This window comes from the organism of the source record quoted next, unplaced genomic scaffold, assembly GCF_019419815.1.
Source record: "Pyrus x bretschneideri cultivar Hongxiangsu unplaced genomic scaffold, Pyrus_bretschneideri_v1 Contig42, whole genome shotgun sequence".
In the NCBI taxonomy this organism is placed as follows: Eukaryota; Viridiplantae; Streptophyta; class Magnoliopsida; order Rosales; family Rosaceae; genus Pyrus; species Pyrus x bretschneideri.
The window spans coordinates 1,152,523-1,170,961 of record NW_025999746.1 but is presented as its reverse complement, the minus strand read 5'-3'; the positions used below and the strand labels follow the sequence as shown (position 1 = coordinate 1,170,961).

The 18,439-nt window shown below is 38.3% G+C and overlaps 2 protein-coding genes and 1 non-coding gene across 3 annotated transcripts; 1 reads left to right on the top strand and 2 right to left on the bottom strand.

The window, feature by feature from the left end:
- Positions 1–2,587: 2,587 nt before the first annotated feature.
- On the bottom strand, positions 2,588–3,633 carry LOC103943763. Its single transcript, XM_009354109.3, has one exon. It carries the CDS (start codon positions 3,631–3,633, stop codon positions 2,719–2,721), a length of 915 nt encoding a protein of 304 aa, XP_009352384.2. The 3' UTR covers positions 2,588–2,718.
- Positions 3,634–13,649: 10,016 nt separating this feature from the next.
- Positions 13,650–18,232, bottom strand: LOC125469333 (probable GABA transporter 2). The gene is made up of 7 exons (XM_048566549.1): positions 17,709–18,232; positions 17,382–17,612; positions 16,941–17,038; positions 15,397–15,583; positions 14,861–14,991; positions 14,397–14,633; positions 13,650–14,300 (listed from the first exon to the last, which is right to left on the bottom strand). Exons 1-7 carry the CDS (start codon positions 17,791–17,793, stop codon positions 13,911–13,913), a joined length of 1,359 nt encoding a protein of 452 aa, XP_048422506.1. The 5' UTR covers positions 17,794–18,232; the 3' UTR covers positions 13,650–13,910.
- LOC125469426 lies at positions 15,871–15,957 on the top strand. The gene has a single exon (XR_007251739.1). It is a non-coding gene; the product is annotated as a small nucleolar RNA Z102/R77 (small nucleolar RNA).
- Positions 18,233–18,439: the final 207 nt, after the last annotated feature.

The following is an 18,439-nucleotide window of genomic DNA, read 5'->3' as shown; positions in this document are numbered from 1 at the left end:
AATTGTCCCTAAAATTGACCCACACCATCAAGATGGTCCTTGAAATTGACCCACACCATCAAGATGGTCCCTGAAATTAAAAATCCATCAACGTAGTCCTTAAAAATAGGTGTTGCAAATCAATGTGTCATCTTGTCACAATTCTGTAATCTTCTGTTATGTGTTGATGTGGATTTAATAATTAATTAAAAAAGTAAAAAAAACATTTTTGCACAATGAGATAATCTCAAGGTAGAGCTCGTCATTCTCTGAGTTACTAAGATCACAGGGGGAGCGCCTAACAAGCTCTCCAAGATTAAGGTTGTGAGGTTGTCGATCGCCCAAATATTAACCGTAGAGTCACAAAAGTCATCACCAATCCAAGCTGTCGCCAAAGGTGGTCTCGATCCTTGTCCAATTTGATGAAGGGTGTCAAAAGGTGTGAAAATGAGTGTCTTAAGATTTTTTTTTTTTTCCAGAGAAGAGTCGACGAAGGCTACCATAGATGGAGGTAGAAGAGTATGGATTGGAATCAGAGGTGATTGCGCGACCGAATTTCTGGGTTGACAACTTTTTTAATTCATTATTAAATTATTAGACATATTTCTAATTTATTTTTTATTTAGTTAGATTTGTGGGCCCATTTATGTGTCAACTGAACACAGAACAAATTTTTTGACATAATTGCGACAGAAAGACCACACTGATTTGAGACATCTATTTTCAATGACAACATTAATCGATTTTCAATTTTAGGGACCATTTTGATGGTATAGGTCAATTTCAGGGACCATTTGTGATTAAAAAAAAAAAGACTATTGAGATCCATTTATGTGCCACATCAACACATAACAGATTTTTTTGCAGAATTGTTATGGAATGATTACATTGATTTGTAACGTCTATTTTTAAGAACTACATTGATTGATTATCAATTTTAGGAACCATCTTGATAGTGTAGATTAATTTTAAGGACTATTTGTGATAAAAACCTTTAATAGAACTTCTTTTGTCAATGAAAAATACTAATGAATTTACTATTATAACCTTTTAAGACATAAGTGAAAAAAATATTAGAAGAGGAAAAAATATGGGTATTAAAGTAATTTCACACAACAAATTTTTACCCTTTTTTTTCAACCTCACAACTACGTCACTCCATCACTACCCACTAAACTTATTATCTCTCTTTCTCTCTTTCTTTCTCCTTAACTGCCAACCCCTTTTTTTTGACGCCTGCCAATCCCCTTAAAAACAAATAACTCCTCCCATCAAAAAATTGAAAACAATATTTATGAAAAATAAAATTATATTTCTCACCCAAAAAATGTGTGGCATTTGCTAGTAATTATATCATAATTTCTAGAAATATAATTATGAATATGAATGTAGGGACGAATTCCAGACCTATATTTCACAAATCACGTCCTGGGTCCAATTCATGCCGTTGATGAATTGCACGATAGTGCCCAGGAGGAGGTTGAAATGGCTCTGGGAATCTTTCCGGGCTTCGGAAGGGTGGACTACTATGGCGAAATTACTAGATGATCTCTTTTTTAAAAAGAAGAATATGAATGTGCCTATAACGTTAGTGTACTTGTGCGTATACAAAATGAACCTAATCAAAATATTAAAATTTGAATTCAGTGTAACAAATTTTTTTAGTGTTGATTAACGTACTTATTTTCTACTGATAACATATCATTTGGTTTGTAAATTTAGTTCAAAATTTGATCTTCCTAGCTTTATTTTGTTTTCTAGTGTTATCACAATCATTCATCATCATCATCATCATCTCATTAGGTCCCTCCTCAGCAGGTATTGAATTCGGACCGCTTAGATGGAAAGAGACATTGGATAAATGCATTTCACCAACTAAGTATCTCCATCATCAAGTTCTAATATTATTTTGTAGTCCTATCTGTAAAATATCATGGATTGTGTGTCCTTTTATTAAACAAGCACCGTAGCAGCCACGGAAGTGGGGAGCACCTTGTATAAAATTAGTCTGTCGTTTTGTGGTGTCATGAACCATAATTTAACATTACATTACAAGAAAGTACACATAATATTATATTATTATTATAATTAGACTGAAAGATTATGATGACTGAATTCACTCTATTCTCCAAGCAGACCCGTGCTAAATTAACAAGCTAAACAAAACCCGGATTATTAGAGGTTGTGTAATCAATGTAAGAAAATAGCTACTGCACAAAAGCAAAAGTTAAGAGTGCGCAACCTAAAAGTTTAGGGTTTAGGTTGATCGATAACCTAAAAGTTGAAATATTAGTGTGGTGTTACCAACTATCTCACGGCCGTATATATATTTATATTCATATATATTTTGGGTTTAAGAGATATCTATTATGTTGTCATAGTTGCTAATTAACCCCTAAACGACATGATAAATTGATAAATAATAGATTGGATTTTAGCACAATATATAATGCACATAAAAACTAATAAAAATGGTTTATAAGTTTTAACAATAAGGACAAAATAAAAAGTAAAGTGAATAGTATTATAATTAACTTTTTAATGTAAAAATATGATTTTTCGTTAAAGTAAACAGTATCGGAACATTTTCAATCTATATACATATCCATAGAAAAAAGACTATATTATATTCATATGAAAAAGGTAAAAACGTATTACATACAGACACACACCCACATATACGTCAGCAAAAATTCGTATTTATTCATATTCTACAGCTATATCTAATAAAAATATTAATTAAGCACATGAAATACCAATATTAGCAGTACTCGAAGCTGTAAATCGCTCTGATCCCGTTCTTCTTACGAACGCCCTAATCTCTGGGGAGAGACCACCGAAATCAAACTCGTGAGGAACAACTTCTGGAATTGTCGTAAGTGCACCTGTCGTGTCGTACACAACGTAAAATCCATCCTTGGTATTTGCTTGCTGATGATCTTGGACTTTAAAAACGACACCAGAATTGTTACTGTTACTTGGTTTGGTATTAGGCTTGAACACAGAGCGCAGGAGCTTTTGAATCGAACGGGAGAGCTTGTTTGATGAGGGTTTTTTGCTGGAGGCTGTGATGGTGGCTGGTTGCGGCGGCGGAGGAGGAGCTCGGTGGTCGGATAGATGAGGCATTGACATGGTTCTGCATGACATGGCCGAGTCCAGTTGGCGTTTGAACGAGTCGAGCTCGAACGAGTCGTATAGTGAGCTGCCACAATCCCATACAGGCTTAAGCTTATTGGTTGCTACAACTTTGGGTTGATTTGCTTTGGAGTCAAACCCTTGCTGCGAGCGTCGACGAGGGTTCGAGGATAAGTGCTCTTTGGCCCCAACGCTATAAGCCCTTCCTCCGTGCATTACTTTAGATTGGTTTATTGCTTTATGCTCTCGATCATTTTTCTTTTGATTCAGCTGAGGGGCAGGACGAGAGTTAAACTCTTGCTGTGAGCGCAGCCGTAGGTTTGAGGATAAATTCTGTTTAGCACTAACGCTATGAGCTCCTCCTACTTCCGTTGCTTTAGATTGAGTTATTACTTTGTGCCCTTGATTAGCTTTCTTTAGAAGAAGGGCATAACGAGAGCCGAAGTCTTGATCTGATTTTCGACGCGGGGTTAACGATAGGTGCTCCTTACCGCTCGAGCTATACACACCAACCTCCATCACTTTCTTGATTGGTCACAGAGAAAGATCTAGAGAAAGAAAAAGTAGAGAGAAGAAGGGGTGGTGGTGGTGGTGGTGGTGGCGGTGGTGGCGGCGGCGGCTGCGGTGGTAAGTTGAGAAGGTTTGAGAGAGAGGTTGTATATATATGTAGTCGTTCGGGATTTGAAAAATGGTTGGTGAAGGATCAAACGCGTTAGTTATGGTGACATGAAAGTAAAAGAGGGAGATGAGGGTAGCTGCTTGCAAATTGCAATCTTCACGGCCTTCATACGTGGACCATTACTTTTACTTTCAGCCTTTTGCTGTGTGGTGTGTGCATCCTTTCCCAATATAAAGAGAGACTGAGTTGGCCTTTGACTTTTCTGTGTTTCATAGTTGCAGTCTTGTGTTTTCATTAGTATTATGATCGTGATTATTATTAATATTTATTATTATTCATTACCAAAATGTGGGAAGCAAGAAATAGAAATCAAAGAAGAAAGAAATATTTTAACAATAAACAATCCTTTAAAGTTATGATCATATACGCTCGATTGAGCTTAATCAAGTTGTTTAGAACAATTTGCTTTTTTCTGCATCTAAGTTTGAATTTTTCTTAACATAGTTTAAATGTATTTAGCGTAGAATGTCAAATCTTCCTTCTATCTTGACAATTTGTTCTTACGTCATCGGATGAAAATGATCTTTAACTTCATAAAATAGTTGTTATGATTAGATATGGAAGGTAATGGAAGCAATTGGTAAATACATATCTTTAACCGTAATATATGTATTTACCAATTTTTTTAATATCAATTTGCTGATTGGTATGTTGCATATACTTTGTTTAGAGATTCCATTCAAGTAAATAATTGAACATGACATGCACGATCAATTAAAAAAAGTTGTTTCTCTTGCTTAAGATAAAAAGCCAATATAAACCAATTTTCATTGCAAACAAAGGGACAAATAAATCATATTAGAAGATTACTAAAAAACAGAAAATCGTATCCAAAAATAGAACACAAATCCTAACGGAGGAGGTTCCTTAGAAACAAGAAAAGCAAATAGACATACAGTTATGAGTCTTATGACAAATAATATCTAGAAAAATGAGAGAAAAACAAATAAAGAATTGTTGAAATCCCACTGATCGTATCTCCGAAAAAAAAAAAAAAATTAATATCATAACCTCATTCTATTTAACATCAAAATATTTTGTACATCCTTCTGATAATTCTATCCGAATAAGATTTATTGTTCAAAATACCGTTGTTGGAAATACATTGGGTTATGTGATGTCGGTATTCAACACAAAAGGAAAAAAAAAAAAAAAGGCGCGTGTTCTTGGATAAAAGTAATAGAGAGACAGAAAGAAGTCGTACTCAGAACTTTCGGGAAAAAAAAAAAAAAGTGTTTTTAAATAACTAAATTATAAGCTTCTTGTAAATCAGCGTGTGTTTGTGTGCGAACATTCATGGGTATTAATATTTTTAAATTACAGCATCAAGTTAGCCAATAAAAAAATTACAGCAAGAAGATTATGTACCCATGACGTGACCGCATTGTGCAATCATTTCTCATTTTTCAGATCAGTATATGGATTTTCACATGCAGTTGGTCCATAAAATATTAAATTAATCATCAATAGGGAACTTGCCTCGAAGTCACCTATTAGATTTATTTAATTGAATTTTAGTTTTTTATTAGTTAATAAATAGTGTCATTCCCAATTTGGTGGATTATTATAGTATTTAAAGCAATATCTCTTTGATTATTTAGATATAATATGGATAAATTTTCATTGTGGCCAAAACTTGATGGTACATTACATATTTTTAAATAAATAATAAAAAAATTTATTTTTTGTTGTAGGCCTATTTGATTGAACGATCTAGGGTTTAGAGAGAGAGAGAGGGGTTCGGCAATATTGAGAGAAAAGAGAGATTGATTTAATTGTGATGTGTGTTTGATTCACCCCATTGTGCCTTTATTTATAGTAGTAGAAATGGTAAAACCTTTCCCTTTAGGATTACAACATTTAATAGGCAATCTAATCCTAATAGAAATATATAATACTTTCCCAGATTCCGTAGGATTTACACAATCACATTCCTATTCTAAATATGACTGCAACACTCTCTCTTGAGTGTGTAAATACTCAACAAACCATCGCATCAGATCTTCAGCAGATAAGGTAGAAAGTTGATCAAGTCATTGGCACAACGGGTGATCGCGAGTCTCAAATTTACTTTGAAGTATGCATTTGTAAAACTCACAAAAACCTTGCTATAGTAAAACCCAAGGAATGGGGAAAACCCATAGACTAAGGAGAAAAGTAAGAAAATATGCATAATGTCTAAAACGCTCGTCAAACTGGACGAAGGTAGTGAACTCAACGAAGTATGATATAGTTAGGTAGCAAAAATCCAGTGGGAAAAATGCTCTTAATCGTATGGAAAAAGAGTACATTAAGATCATGTGAGTATGCTTCAAGATACTGCCTCTGAGTTAGACATAACTTCTAAATAAGAGAACTACAAGCGATTCAACTCAGATAATTTACGCATACCGATTCCTTGGTCGAGCTTCTGAAATGTAGACTTGGGCAATGACTTGGTAAAGAGATCGATCAAGTTGTCTTGGGAACGGATTTGCTTGACTTCAATGTTCTGATGCTGCTGTTACTGGTGTGAGTAAAAGAACTTTGGTGCTATGTGCTTAGTGTTGTCTCCCTTGATGTATCCCTTCTTCAGCTACTCGATGCATGCTGCATTGTCTTCAAAGATCGTCGTAGGAAGGTCAACGACCGATGTAAGACCACTAGTGCTTTAAATATGTCCCATAACTTCTCTTAGCCAAAAACACTCACACGATGCTTCATGCAGGGCGAGAATTTGAGGATGGTTAGACGAAGTCGCAACTAGCGTTTGCTTGGTAGACCTCCAAGATATAGCGGTGTCTCCTACAATAAAGACATAGCCCGTTTGAGAACGTGCTCTATATGGGTCAGACAGATATCCAGCATCTGCGTATCCAACAAGGCGAGAATCAATATGAGAGCTATAGGGGCGGCAATACTCGGAGATTCGTGGGTATAGAACAATCCCAAATCCGTAATACCTTTTAGGTAGCGGAAAATGTCTTTAACACCATTCTAATGTCTGCGTGTGGGCGCATTGCTGTATCTAGCCAATAGATTCACAGCGAAGGAGATGTCGGGTCTAGTGCACTGAGCCAAGTACAAAAAAACCCCAATTGCACTTAGGTAAGGAACTTCGGGTTCCAAAATCTCTTCTTCATCCTCCTTTGGACGAAAGGGATCTCGTTTAGCATCTAGAGTCCGAATGACCATGGGTGTACTCGAAGGTTTTGCTTTATCCTCAATAAAACGACGCAATAACTTTTGGGTGTAGTTCGATTGATGTACTAGGATTCCATCTGAACAATTCTCGATCTCCAGACCGAGACAGTATCGAGTTTTCCTAAGATCCTTCATCTCAAATTCTGATTTCAGGTGTACAACAATTTCCTCAAGCTCTGCGAAAGTCTTAATGAGGTTCATGTCATCGACATAAACTGCAACAATTGCAAATCCGGAATATGACTTTTTTATGAACACGCATAGGCATAGTTCGTTGTTCACATAACCCTGACTTGTCAAATATTCACTTAGATGGTTATACCATATCCGTCCAAATTGTTTCAATCCGTATAGTGACCTCCTTAACCTAATTTAGAGAATGTTCCGTGGTCTAGAACTATTTAAACCAATCAATGGAAGTCCTTCTGGAACTTTCATATAGATTTCCGTATCTAGATTCCCATAGAGATATGCTGTTACCACGTCCATAAGCTGTATATTCAATTTTTTGAAAACTATCAAACTAATTAGGTAGCAGAACGTTATTACGTCCATTACGGGGGAATATGTTTCCTTGTAATCAATCTCAGAACGCTGAGAGAAGCCTTGCGCTACAAGGCGTGCTTTGTATCGCACTATTTCATTCTTCTCATTACACTTCCTCAAGAAAATCCACTTGTAGCCAACAGGCTTTACACGTAGAGGTGTAGGAACGATAGGTCCAAACACTTTACGTTTCACGAGGGAATCGAGTTTGACCTGGATTGCTTATTTCCAATTTGACCAATCGGTTCTACGTCGGCATTCATCGACGGAACATGGTTCGATGTCATCACTAAGTATGATGTCAGTAGTTACTGAGTACGCGAATGCATCGTCGACGATCATCTCATTCCTATTCCAAACCTCATCCAATACTGTGTAGTGGACCGAAATCTCGCGATTCTCAAAAGGCCGACATGTTTCATTTGAAGCATCACTGTAATCTAGAATAACCTCATGCGTTGAAACGGATGAGTGAGCGATGGTCAAATTCAAACTGAGGTCACTAGTTGGTGCCATTTTCCTTTTCCGGGGTTGTGAATCCTTTGAACAAGAGGGTCGGAGCAGATGATTGGCTAGCCGCCAATGTACCTTGTTGTGTAGAGGGTGCGACTTCCCCACCTTCGAGGACTGTCCGGCCTTCCCAGACAGGTAGTTGACGTACGCGGGGTACATTTATCTTTGCAGGTGTGTTTGCAACGGGTATATGTGATCTTGTCACCTTTGCTAGATCATTAAAAGCATCTGGCATGCTTTGAGCAATGCTCTGAAGATTTATAATTTGTCGCACCTCAGTTTCAGACCGGGCAGTGTAGGGATCTAAATGAGACGTAGTGGGAGCATAACATGACAATTTGGGGCGTTTTATAGGAACATTGGCATGCTTATATGACGCACCCATTTTGGTACGTAGTGGCGACGCTATTGACACAAATGGCGCACCCAAACACTTGTAAATACAAGATGTCAGGCTCGTATCCAGTGACCAATTGTAACGGTGAATGTGGTTGGGTATTGGTGGGCCTCAGGCGGACCAACATAGTTGCGTGCAATATTGCATAGCCCCAGGCATATACTGGCAATTTGGTTCACATAACTAATGTCCAAGCTGTCAATTGAAGGCGCTTTATAAAAGCTTCTGCCAGGCCGTTTTGGGTGTGAACATGGGGCATATGATGCTCCACATCAATCCCTATTAACATGCAATAATCGTCAAAAGTCTGTGACGTAAACTTTTCAGCGTTATCCAGTTAAATCGACTTAATCGGATAATCAGGGTGGTGAGCCCTTAGCTTAATTATTTGAGCTAGGAGTTTAGCAAACGCGGCGTTGCGTGTGGACAAAAAACAAACATGTGAATGCATCAACCAACACCATAAAAAAACATGTGAATGCATCAACCAACACCATAAAAAATTTAAATGGTCTGCAGGTTAGTTGGATAGGTCCACAAATGTCCCCTTGAATCCTCTGAAGAAATTTAAGGGGGTCGTGAATAATCTTTGTATATGACGAAAATCCAACATAGGGATATAACTTATGCTCGTGAGAAGATTTGAGGATACGGGGCATCATGTCACGTTTAGGATGTCCAAAACGATCATGCCAAAGCAACAAAGTGTCCTGGAACTCAGGCATAGGGCTGGCCACACTGTGGGCTTCTATGTCGCGAATGGTTATGATGTACAACCCACTCGGCAGACGTTTCAACTTTTCATGAATATGCTTCTGGCTATATTCGTATGAAGTGATACAAAGAAATTCAGAACCATGATCTTCAGTGGTTTCAAGATGATATTTATTATCTCGAATATCTCTAAAACTTAGTAACGTTCTGCCTGAACGTGGAGAATAGATTGCCTCCTTAATGGTCAAGATTGTACAATTAGACAACATGATACGTGCTTTTCCGTATCCTTCAATCATGTTGGATGGGCTTAAGAGAGTTGTCAAAAGAGCTTTCTTGGGTATTAAGTTAGTAAAATAGTGTTGTTCACACAAGATGGTGTGCGTGGTTGCACTATTTGCCAGACAACTAACTTCCCCACTAGACATACCTAGAAATAAATTGATTGAATTGGTCACATGCAAAAATATAAGTCCATTCATTCAATTAAGCAATTCAAGAGAATAATATCCATTCAAATAACAACCATAATTCAAAACCAAACAAATTATTCGAAATACATAGAAAAGTTGTTCAAAATTAAACCATAAACCTAAAAAAAAAGGGAGGTAGGGCCGGCCACTCCTAGTGGGTTCGGCCACTAGGGGTAAAACACCCTAAAAACATGTCTAATTTATTCATCTATAGGCGTTGATGCCTCCTGAAAGTCTGATATCTCCATTGATGTAGTTGCATCTTCCGGATGATCCACATGTGCAAAGTGAGACTCACGACGGGAATGATACTTAGCAATAGCCTCAGGGAAGCTCGGCATGCTTGTGACCAATGATCCATTGATCCACAGCGATAGCACATGTCCAGTTCAGTAGAAGTAGCCTGAACAGGAGCTTTGCCCTTGTTCTTAAAGTTTAGGGCCTTAGGGGTGAGTGGTGGGCGCTGCTGGGTCACATTTCTTCCCTTAGGTGGGGCACTTTGTTCACCTTGGGCCTATGGTTAGGCTTACCGCACATTGCCACGCCCACGACGGTTTTTTCATTGTCTACGGCTGCTAGAATTGGTCGCATGCGCTTCAGGCGCGGCGTTCGAGCCAGTGGGTCAAGCTTGATGATTCTTCATAAAAAACTGGTTCTATTTTTCAGCGAGAAGTAAAATAGAGATCAAATTCAAGAACTTGGTGAATTTCTGTGCTCGATATTGTTGTTGCAGGACAATATTGGTGGCATGGAAGGTCGAATATGTATTCTCTAGGATATCTGATACGGTTAGTTCCATTTTGCAGAATTTCAACAAAGAACGGATTCTACAAACTTTAGAGTTGTATTCATTCACGGACTTAAAGTCTTGGAAACGAAGATACTGTCAGTCGTGTCTTGCTTCAGGCAAGTATATGTCTTTCTGGTGATCGAAACGATTGGCCAGAGCAAGCCAGAGGGTGCATGGGTCTTCCTTAGCAAGATACTCAGTCTGCAGTGCATCATGGATGTGTCTTCAAATGAAGATCATTGCAGTATCTTTCTGAGCTTCGTCAACAGGTTTGTCGGCGATATGTGCCTCAAGGGTGGCTCTAATGCCCTTTGCAGTGAGATGGAGCTTCACATCTTCAACTCACTTTAGATAGTTTCTTCCAGATACTTCTAGAGCGGAGAAATCAAGATTGTTCAAATTCGACATGTCCCTAAAACGGAGGGAGAAAATGTGATTAGTCATATGGAAGCCATAGACATATATCGTAGAACATACATGTTTTATAGACGTGTAGTGGTTTAATTTATGCATGAAAACTACGGGTTTCATGTGGTATGTTTTGAATGAAAACTTCAGGTTTCAAATGCACTAAATTTGAAACTACAGGTTCAATTTAGTTTTTATGAACAATTAGTTCATAATGAGAGGTTCCTGCAAGAAACATAGAATGCAATATGTTGATTTAAGTATAGTGGATTTGAGTTTCTTCAGGAACTCAAGTGTGAGAGCTTCGTTACTACAAAAGTATGTGACGGTTCAAAGTATAAAAATAAATTATTGAATCGTTAATGTCCAAAAGTGATCTTCAGGTCAATAATTTTGGATTCATTACCAGATTAATGGATTGCAGGTCACTTTTAATTAATTCAATAAATTGGGCCATACTGGTCGATTGTAGAAGCAAAATAATATTAAAATAATATCATTGGATCGAAAATATAGCCCCAAAATAATATTGGGCTTGGTGCCGTGGGTTAAGTGGCACGGGTTTGGGTGATTTAAGTATAAGGCAATGCCCAAAACATCTCGGGGGTGGGTTGTAGGCCAGATAGGTGAGGGAGAAGCCTTAGCCGCAGTTGGAGTTTGGGTTAAAGGGAATGCACAGGACAAGGCCCAGTAGGTGCTGGCCTTGTGGGTGATGCACGAGGGAACAAAACCCAGCCCCATGGCCTGGTGTGTGGGTTCGAATGGGAGCCTAGCCACATAGGCTGGCTTCCTGTGCTGTGAGCCGCAAGGAAACAAGGCCCAATTGAGTGGGTTGGCACCAAAGAGAACAGTTCTGTGGGCTTGGATGCGTGTGAGACAAGGACCCAGCAAGCAAGGCTTGTCGTGGGTTTGGTCTAGATCCATGAAGGCTGCGAGCCTCCTTAATGATAGAACTAGGGTTGCAGGCCTATTCTAATCAATCAGGCTGAAGGCCTGGTGGTCCAAGTAGGTGCAGCAACACTCCCCCTTGTTGTATCTAAATCTGCTTCTAATTTATTTTATATAATTTGACTCACAAATTCCACATAACAATTTAATTGTGCGATGCATAAAACAAATATATATATTGAAAAATATATGAACATATACAATATATATCGAAAGGAAAATGTAAACATATGGGGGTTCATGCATCATAGGGAATGTTTTCATGATTCGCGAACATTTCAAATATCTTCCTTTATTTTAAGTGTACCTGATTAGCAGAAAACGAATAAGCCTTTGAATGTGGTGGATGATAGCTTCCTCCTACAATGTGTCAATTCCTCAGCTTCTGGCAAGAGCATGCTGATAACATGTTGTAGGCCTATTTAATTGAACGATCTAGGGTTTAGAGAGAGAGAGGGGTTCGGCAATATTGAGAGAGAAGAGAGATTGATTTAATTGTGAGGTGTGTTTGATTCACCCCATTGTGCCTTTATTTATAGTAGTAGAAAGCGTAACCTTTCCCTTTAGGATTACAACATTTAATAGGTAATCTAATCCTAATAGGAATATATAATACTTTCCCAGATTCCCTAGGATTTACACAATCACATTCCTATTCTAAATATGACTGCAACAGTTTTAAATTTATTAACTTTTTAAAACATACATTTCATCATTTATATAATGACACGGGGTTTGCCATCCTATATTCTTGTCACACTAAAAAAATCTCTGATAATTAAGGAGACAATCTCCCTTCGAATGTGCCAAGCATGGAGGGATTGACTTACTCTCCAAGCCAATGCTTCTACACCCTAAGCCTAGCATGACCATTATTAAATAGACGTCATAAGGTGAGGGTTATAAAGGTTATGAAGAAAGTGGAAGTTTCACTATTAAATTAATTGATAATATGAGAAATAACTTAATATTTTATAAGCACATGAAAGGACTTCTTTTCCTCGACAGGGGATTGATACTCTCAACACGCCCCTTAAGTGTGACGGAGTTTTAAGCCTAGCAGTTGGATAATACAAATTGGGTGATGTAGAGCAATAAAGAAACTAGCACGTGGACAACACAAATTGGGTGATGAAGAGCAATAAAGAAAGTTGAGGTTCCACTATAAAACCAATTGGTAATATAGGGAATAGTCCGGCTTCTTATAACCACATTCAAAGTCTCTCATTTTCCCGATGTGGAATTGATACTCTCAACAGGTTAAAAGGCATCCAAGAAACAACCTCCTGGCTGAAAGTTTTAAGTGGAATTTCTCCCACCCTTCACACATATCGCTCCCTACAAGTTCAAGTCTAGCAAGGTGTAGGCGAGAGGAATATGTCGATTGGATCCATGAGCTAAAGCACAAGGTACGCAGGCAATCTAGCTGGGCTAGATGCAACCAAATCCTACAAGTGGTGGTGTTTGTGCTCACAAACAAATAAGTCTTGTAAGAACAAGCCGGTGATCCACAATTCGTTACTTCCACTAGATATAATCCTAGACGAATTCCCTTTAATATTATAATTTTCCAACTTCACCTAAACTAAGGGACACATGCCAATATCACCTAAACTAAGGGACACATGACAACTGCATGTTGTCCAATATCTTGTGAATAAGGACATTGAATTTCCATTCATGCATTCCGGGTTTAAAACTCTCATTTTCTAAATTATAATAATAGTTTCGAACGCTCTCCCTTTTTTGAATAATAATAATAAATTTGTTTTGTTAAAAAGAAAGACACGACAGTTAAGCAAAAAGTCATATAATTAACATCTTCTAGGAGCCTCTCCTCAATGACTCATCATAAAATATCAATACCAGAGAAAACAAGCACAATACTATTGAAATTGCATTTACTTCTGTATCGTAAAAGTCGTCACTTTTTCGTTACATTAAAAATAATCGAACATTGAACCTATCATAATTCTGACGTTCAGAATATGTACTAATCAGTAACTAAATACATCAGTCAGTAATTTGTAATTAAGATATTACAAGGCCAATAATGGGCCTTGTAATATCATAATTGCTACAGCTTCATCAATGATACAGCTTCTTCAGGGCCGGGGCCGTGCAATGGCGGTTTGATTAGAGAGCTTAATCAACCACATCATCACTAAACAGCTTAAACCGGTTGGCATCAAGAACCAGTTTCCTTACAGAAGAGAATGTTCCCAAAAGTCCTGCACCTGTGAACACAATGATTATAGATATGTTCATCCAGTAAGTGAAGCTTGATTTTGCAGGCTTGTAGGTTTTGTTGTACAGAAGCATTGGGAGGATGAAATCTAAAGGGATGAAGCCGACAGCTCCAACCACACCGCTTATGTCTCCAAAAAACGGAAGCATTGCTGCGAAAAATCCGCAGAGTGCCATGTACAGCGACCGAAGAATTATTCGGGGAATGAGATTCCTTTTTGAGAACATTCCTTGTTTGACATCTGCTGATTTCTGTTCCATGATCTCATAAGCAACTTGGGAATAAACCTGCATCGTATTAAAGAATGGCTACCTCAATACAAATTTACATAGCCTAGGACATAAAAAATTTCAATTTTCTTATAAGTACAAGCGTAAGCTTACGAGGCCAATGGCGAGAAGCTGAAGGAGTACAAAGATCACAGTAAGTCCAAGAACCCAAGTTGGAGCCAGAGAAGGTCCCTCATCCGGCATTAGGCTATTGAGAATGTTTGAACTAGATTTGTTCCCAAACACCCAGTATCCGGACACTGCAGTCGAATAGAATGTAATGAAAATTACCGTGTAACACATCACGAGACCTTTGACCATCTTTCCAGTAGCTGGTGGCGCCAAGGTTGCCTGCATTGATCCATTGCATATGATACATTTTACAAAGAAGCATATGTTCTTTTATGTCCACAATTTCTCACCAACACTAGATGGAAATTCATGAGATTCACACTAAAACTAGAAATTCACATGGTGTTTCCAAGCAGGCTACCAGATCATGCGACAGTCGTGCATACTAGTATTTGAAAGTTTGGAATTCTAAAACTGATAAAAACTTGCAAAGACTCAGTATTTACTTGTATTTCAGGTAGTATTCCATTCCCGAAAATAGCAGCAAATATGGAGATGGAAGTGAAGGCGCTGAAGAGCCTTGTTGAAGTCGAAGATTCTAAAGAATAGTCTCTTGCAGGGGGATTCTTAGAGGCACCTAGAGGAAAAAAGACATGTTTACCACACAATTAGAACTTTCAATTCTAGAATAGATAAACAAATTTCATGGTCGAATAAATCAATAGGTTACGTGGCCCCTTATTGACAAATAATCCGTCGTTACTGCCGGACAATAGAAAGCTAAAGAGGAATGAGGGTTGTTAATGACCAATGCAAGTTTTGGTACCGAGAAAAAAATTTGTTGTTCGAACTCCTCCGGAAGAATCAAGTTATTTACTCTCTTTATTTTTTCCTGGTGAACATAATGAAACTTTGAACTCGAGAAAAAGCACTGCTGCATGAAAGATGGCTAGAAAGATACATGTGTAATTTCTTTGTATAAGCAATTCATGGAAGTAAAATATAAATGAGGATGTTGAAGGGATGTTGAAGGATGAAGTACCTGCATAAACACATGCACCGACCACCAGGAACGAGTATCCCAAGCTGAGAAGCAGCGAAACAAAGTTGATGTGCCTGAGGGAGTGGAAAGTTGGAAGCTGAGAGATGACTATCATTACCACGGTAACCATGGCTATGAAGTGGTACAATTTCAAAGATCCATTGGGAGAAAGCTCCGAGTACATAATCTTACAATAAAACAAGATGACAATAAGACAATGCAAGGTTAATAGAATCTAACTACTGCACTGAAATGCTGGAAAAGAGAAAAACGAACACATCTCCTACGTAGTAGAAAGCAGTTTCTGCATGCAAATCTTCATTGATCCATTTAACATTGTTTCCATAGAAAATACTAGTAGTAACTGATTTGCCTGTGCTGAACCAGCTCAACATGCAAAAGTGATTAACAAAAAAGTGCTTTTCTGTTAGTCGTTTTTAATATTTTGTGTGCGGTTTGGATGTGAAACTGGGAGATTGAGATGAGGCTTAGATTCGTATCCCTATTGGTTTGAAAGCGGCGACAATGGCAAATTTACGTATTATCTCTATCTGATCATTCTCCCCACAAACACAAAATGTGCTATTTGCTTGATCAAATTAAGTTTTTTCCAATTTTAATTTATTAACCTTGGGCCTCGTTTGATAGAGAGGATAAGCTTGAAAATGGCTATTCACTACATTAAAGACATTTTGAAGAGAGAAATGGATGAGAACTTCCATATTTTGTCCAAGCTGAAGATTTCTCATCAAGAAAAGTTGTCCCTTTAATCCTACCATTTTATGGCGACTAGTAGCGATATTTTTTCTTCAAGAGTATCCTTCAACTTGGACAAAATACGGAGGTTCTGATTCATTTCTTGCCTTCAAAATGCAGCTAGGTGTGCGTAGATAGTAAAGGAATGTGACTAATTGATTGCTGTGAAGCTAATTGCTTGTGGGATTGTGAATGTGTTTTCAGTAACTGTGGGTGAAGATTATGAAAATCTTGGTCACTGAGGAATTTACCAGACCTTAATCTCCTCTACGGCTATGGTACGGCTATGGCTGCTCAACGAGAAAAAGGTTGCAAGCATAGAGAAAAAATGTTGGGAATTTAGAGATGACTAACTTATTACCTACAATTTCTACCAATTACAATTTGTGAAGAAACTGCCACAACTCTTTGCAAACCAAAAGCAGCTGAATTCTCTTTTGATTTTGTCTATCTGTTCATCTATAGATGACTAACTTATTACCTGTAGTTTATCTATCTGTTCACATCACTGCTTTTTAAGACCACGAACACATCATCAGTCATCATACACCCCACTAAACTTAAAAAAACAGACATACACTTTAAGATAGAGAAATGATTTCGTCACACCATTTATTCTCCTTCTATGGACCGAGTTTATTTTTGTCCCTTAATTCTCTTTTGATTTTGTCAATCCAAAGTTGTGCAGAGAGAAAAAAATGAGCATGCATATATCACTTTCCTTATAGAACCAACACATTATTGCACGTGTTGATGTGAAGTGATGAACATGATGATGCAAAATATACCTTGAGGCATTCCCCAGAAAGCAAAATAGCTCCTATTCCAACGCCAGTGTTTATAGCCGTTTGAATGAATATGACGAAATAATACATCCATCCTGACCCTATAAGGAAAAAGCAAAAGCCAAAATCCCACACTTAATTAGTTTACCATCCAAAGATTCCATATATAGAATTGCTTATTCAGCAGAAGCATCACATGGCTCAAAAGTCAAAAGCAATGCTTAGTCAAATGCAACTTGTTTAGCACTAATTACAAATTAAGAAAACCAGCTTCCTTTATTTAAATATGCAGACTGTCACATGCACAGAAAAGTCAGAGCTCAAACCATTCAATCCAAGCTTACGAAAACATTCCCAAATTACGGAACGATCCCAGCGATCCAAAAAAAAAAAAAAAAATCCCCGGATTTTTTATGAGCACGGAAGCAAAGATTTTTCTTTTACCTAAGACGTCGGCGGCGAGCTCACGGAATCGGATGTGGCGGCGACCCTCCCTCTCACAGTGGTCCAGCACCATCGACATTAGGTAGTAAGAGTAGAAGGTCACCAGGCCCATGATGGTCAGGCAGAGGAACCCCGAGCCCCATCCCAACCCCCTGAACGCGTACGGCAGCGTCAGTATTGTGGGCCCCACTATCGCCGTCGTCAGATGGAACCCCGCGTGCCACCACTGCCCTGCATATTTTTAACATAATGAGAAGGAAAAAAAAACAAAATTAATTGATTGGAGGAAAATTGAGTAAACGGCGATGGGAAGGGCTGACGTGTGACCTTTGGATTGGAGGACGAAGACGGCTCCGGCGTCGGTTTCGCGGCGGGTCTCGGGGAAGGGTTCGGGGCTGGGAGGTTTCGCCATCTTTTGATTCGAGAACAGCCGAGAGAGGAGGAGGAGGAGGAGGAGAGGCAGCAGAGGGTGTGCAGGTTAAGGGATGATTTAATGGGGGAAGGAGGCGGGCGTACGTTAGTGAAGTTGTTTGGAAGTAGCTGATTCCAGGTGTGTACTAAGCTAAAGTGCGCGGGGGAGAGCATTTGCCGCCCGAGGGAAACATCGACGTTCTTCGTTTGATCCCTGCAATGAGGTCGTTTCTTTTAACTTATTCAGTTATATTCTCAAACTGAAACTTCTCACCCTGAATTTACATAATTGCCCCTTCCCGCTGGTTGTTGTGAGTGTTTTTTTTATCCTGTCACCTAGCTTACGGTGGTGTGTAGGAACGAATCTAACATATCATAATTTCTCCAAAAGGTTGGCGTGCCGCACATGTCACTTTCACATTGTTTTGTTCTCTTTTTGCGGAAAGTTTGGTCACTTGTGGCGTGAAAAAGTGGTGGAGTTGGAATTATGGTGTTTTCATCACTAGGTTGTTATTTATTTGCAAACACTTACATGTTATCCAGTTATATAACTGACGCGTGGTGCGTTCAGTATTTAAACTGTAATATACTTGTGTGAGATGTAACAATTTTCTTTAACTATAAGACGTTTAATTGATTTTATGCAC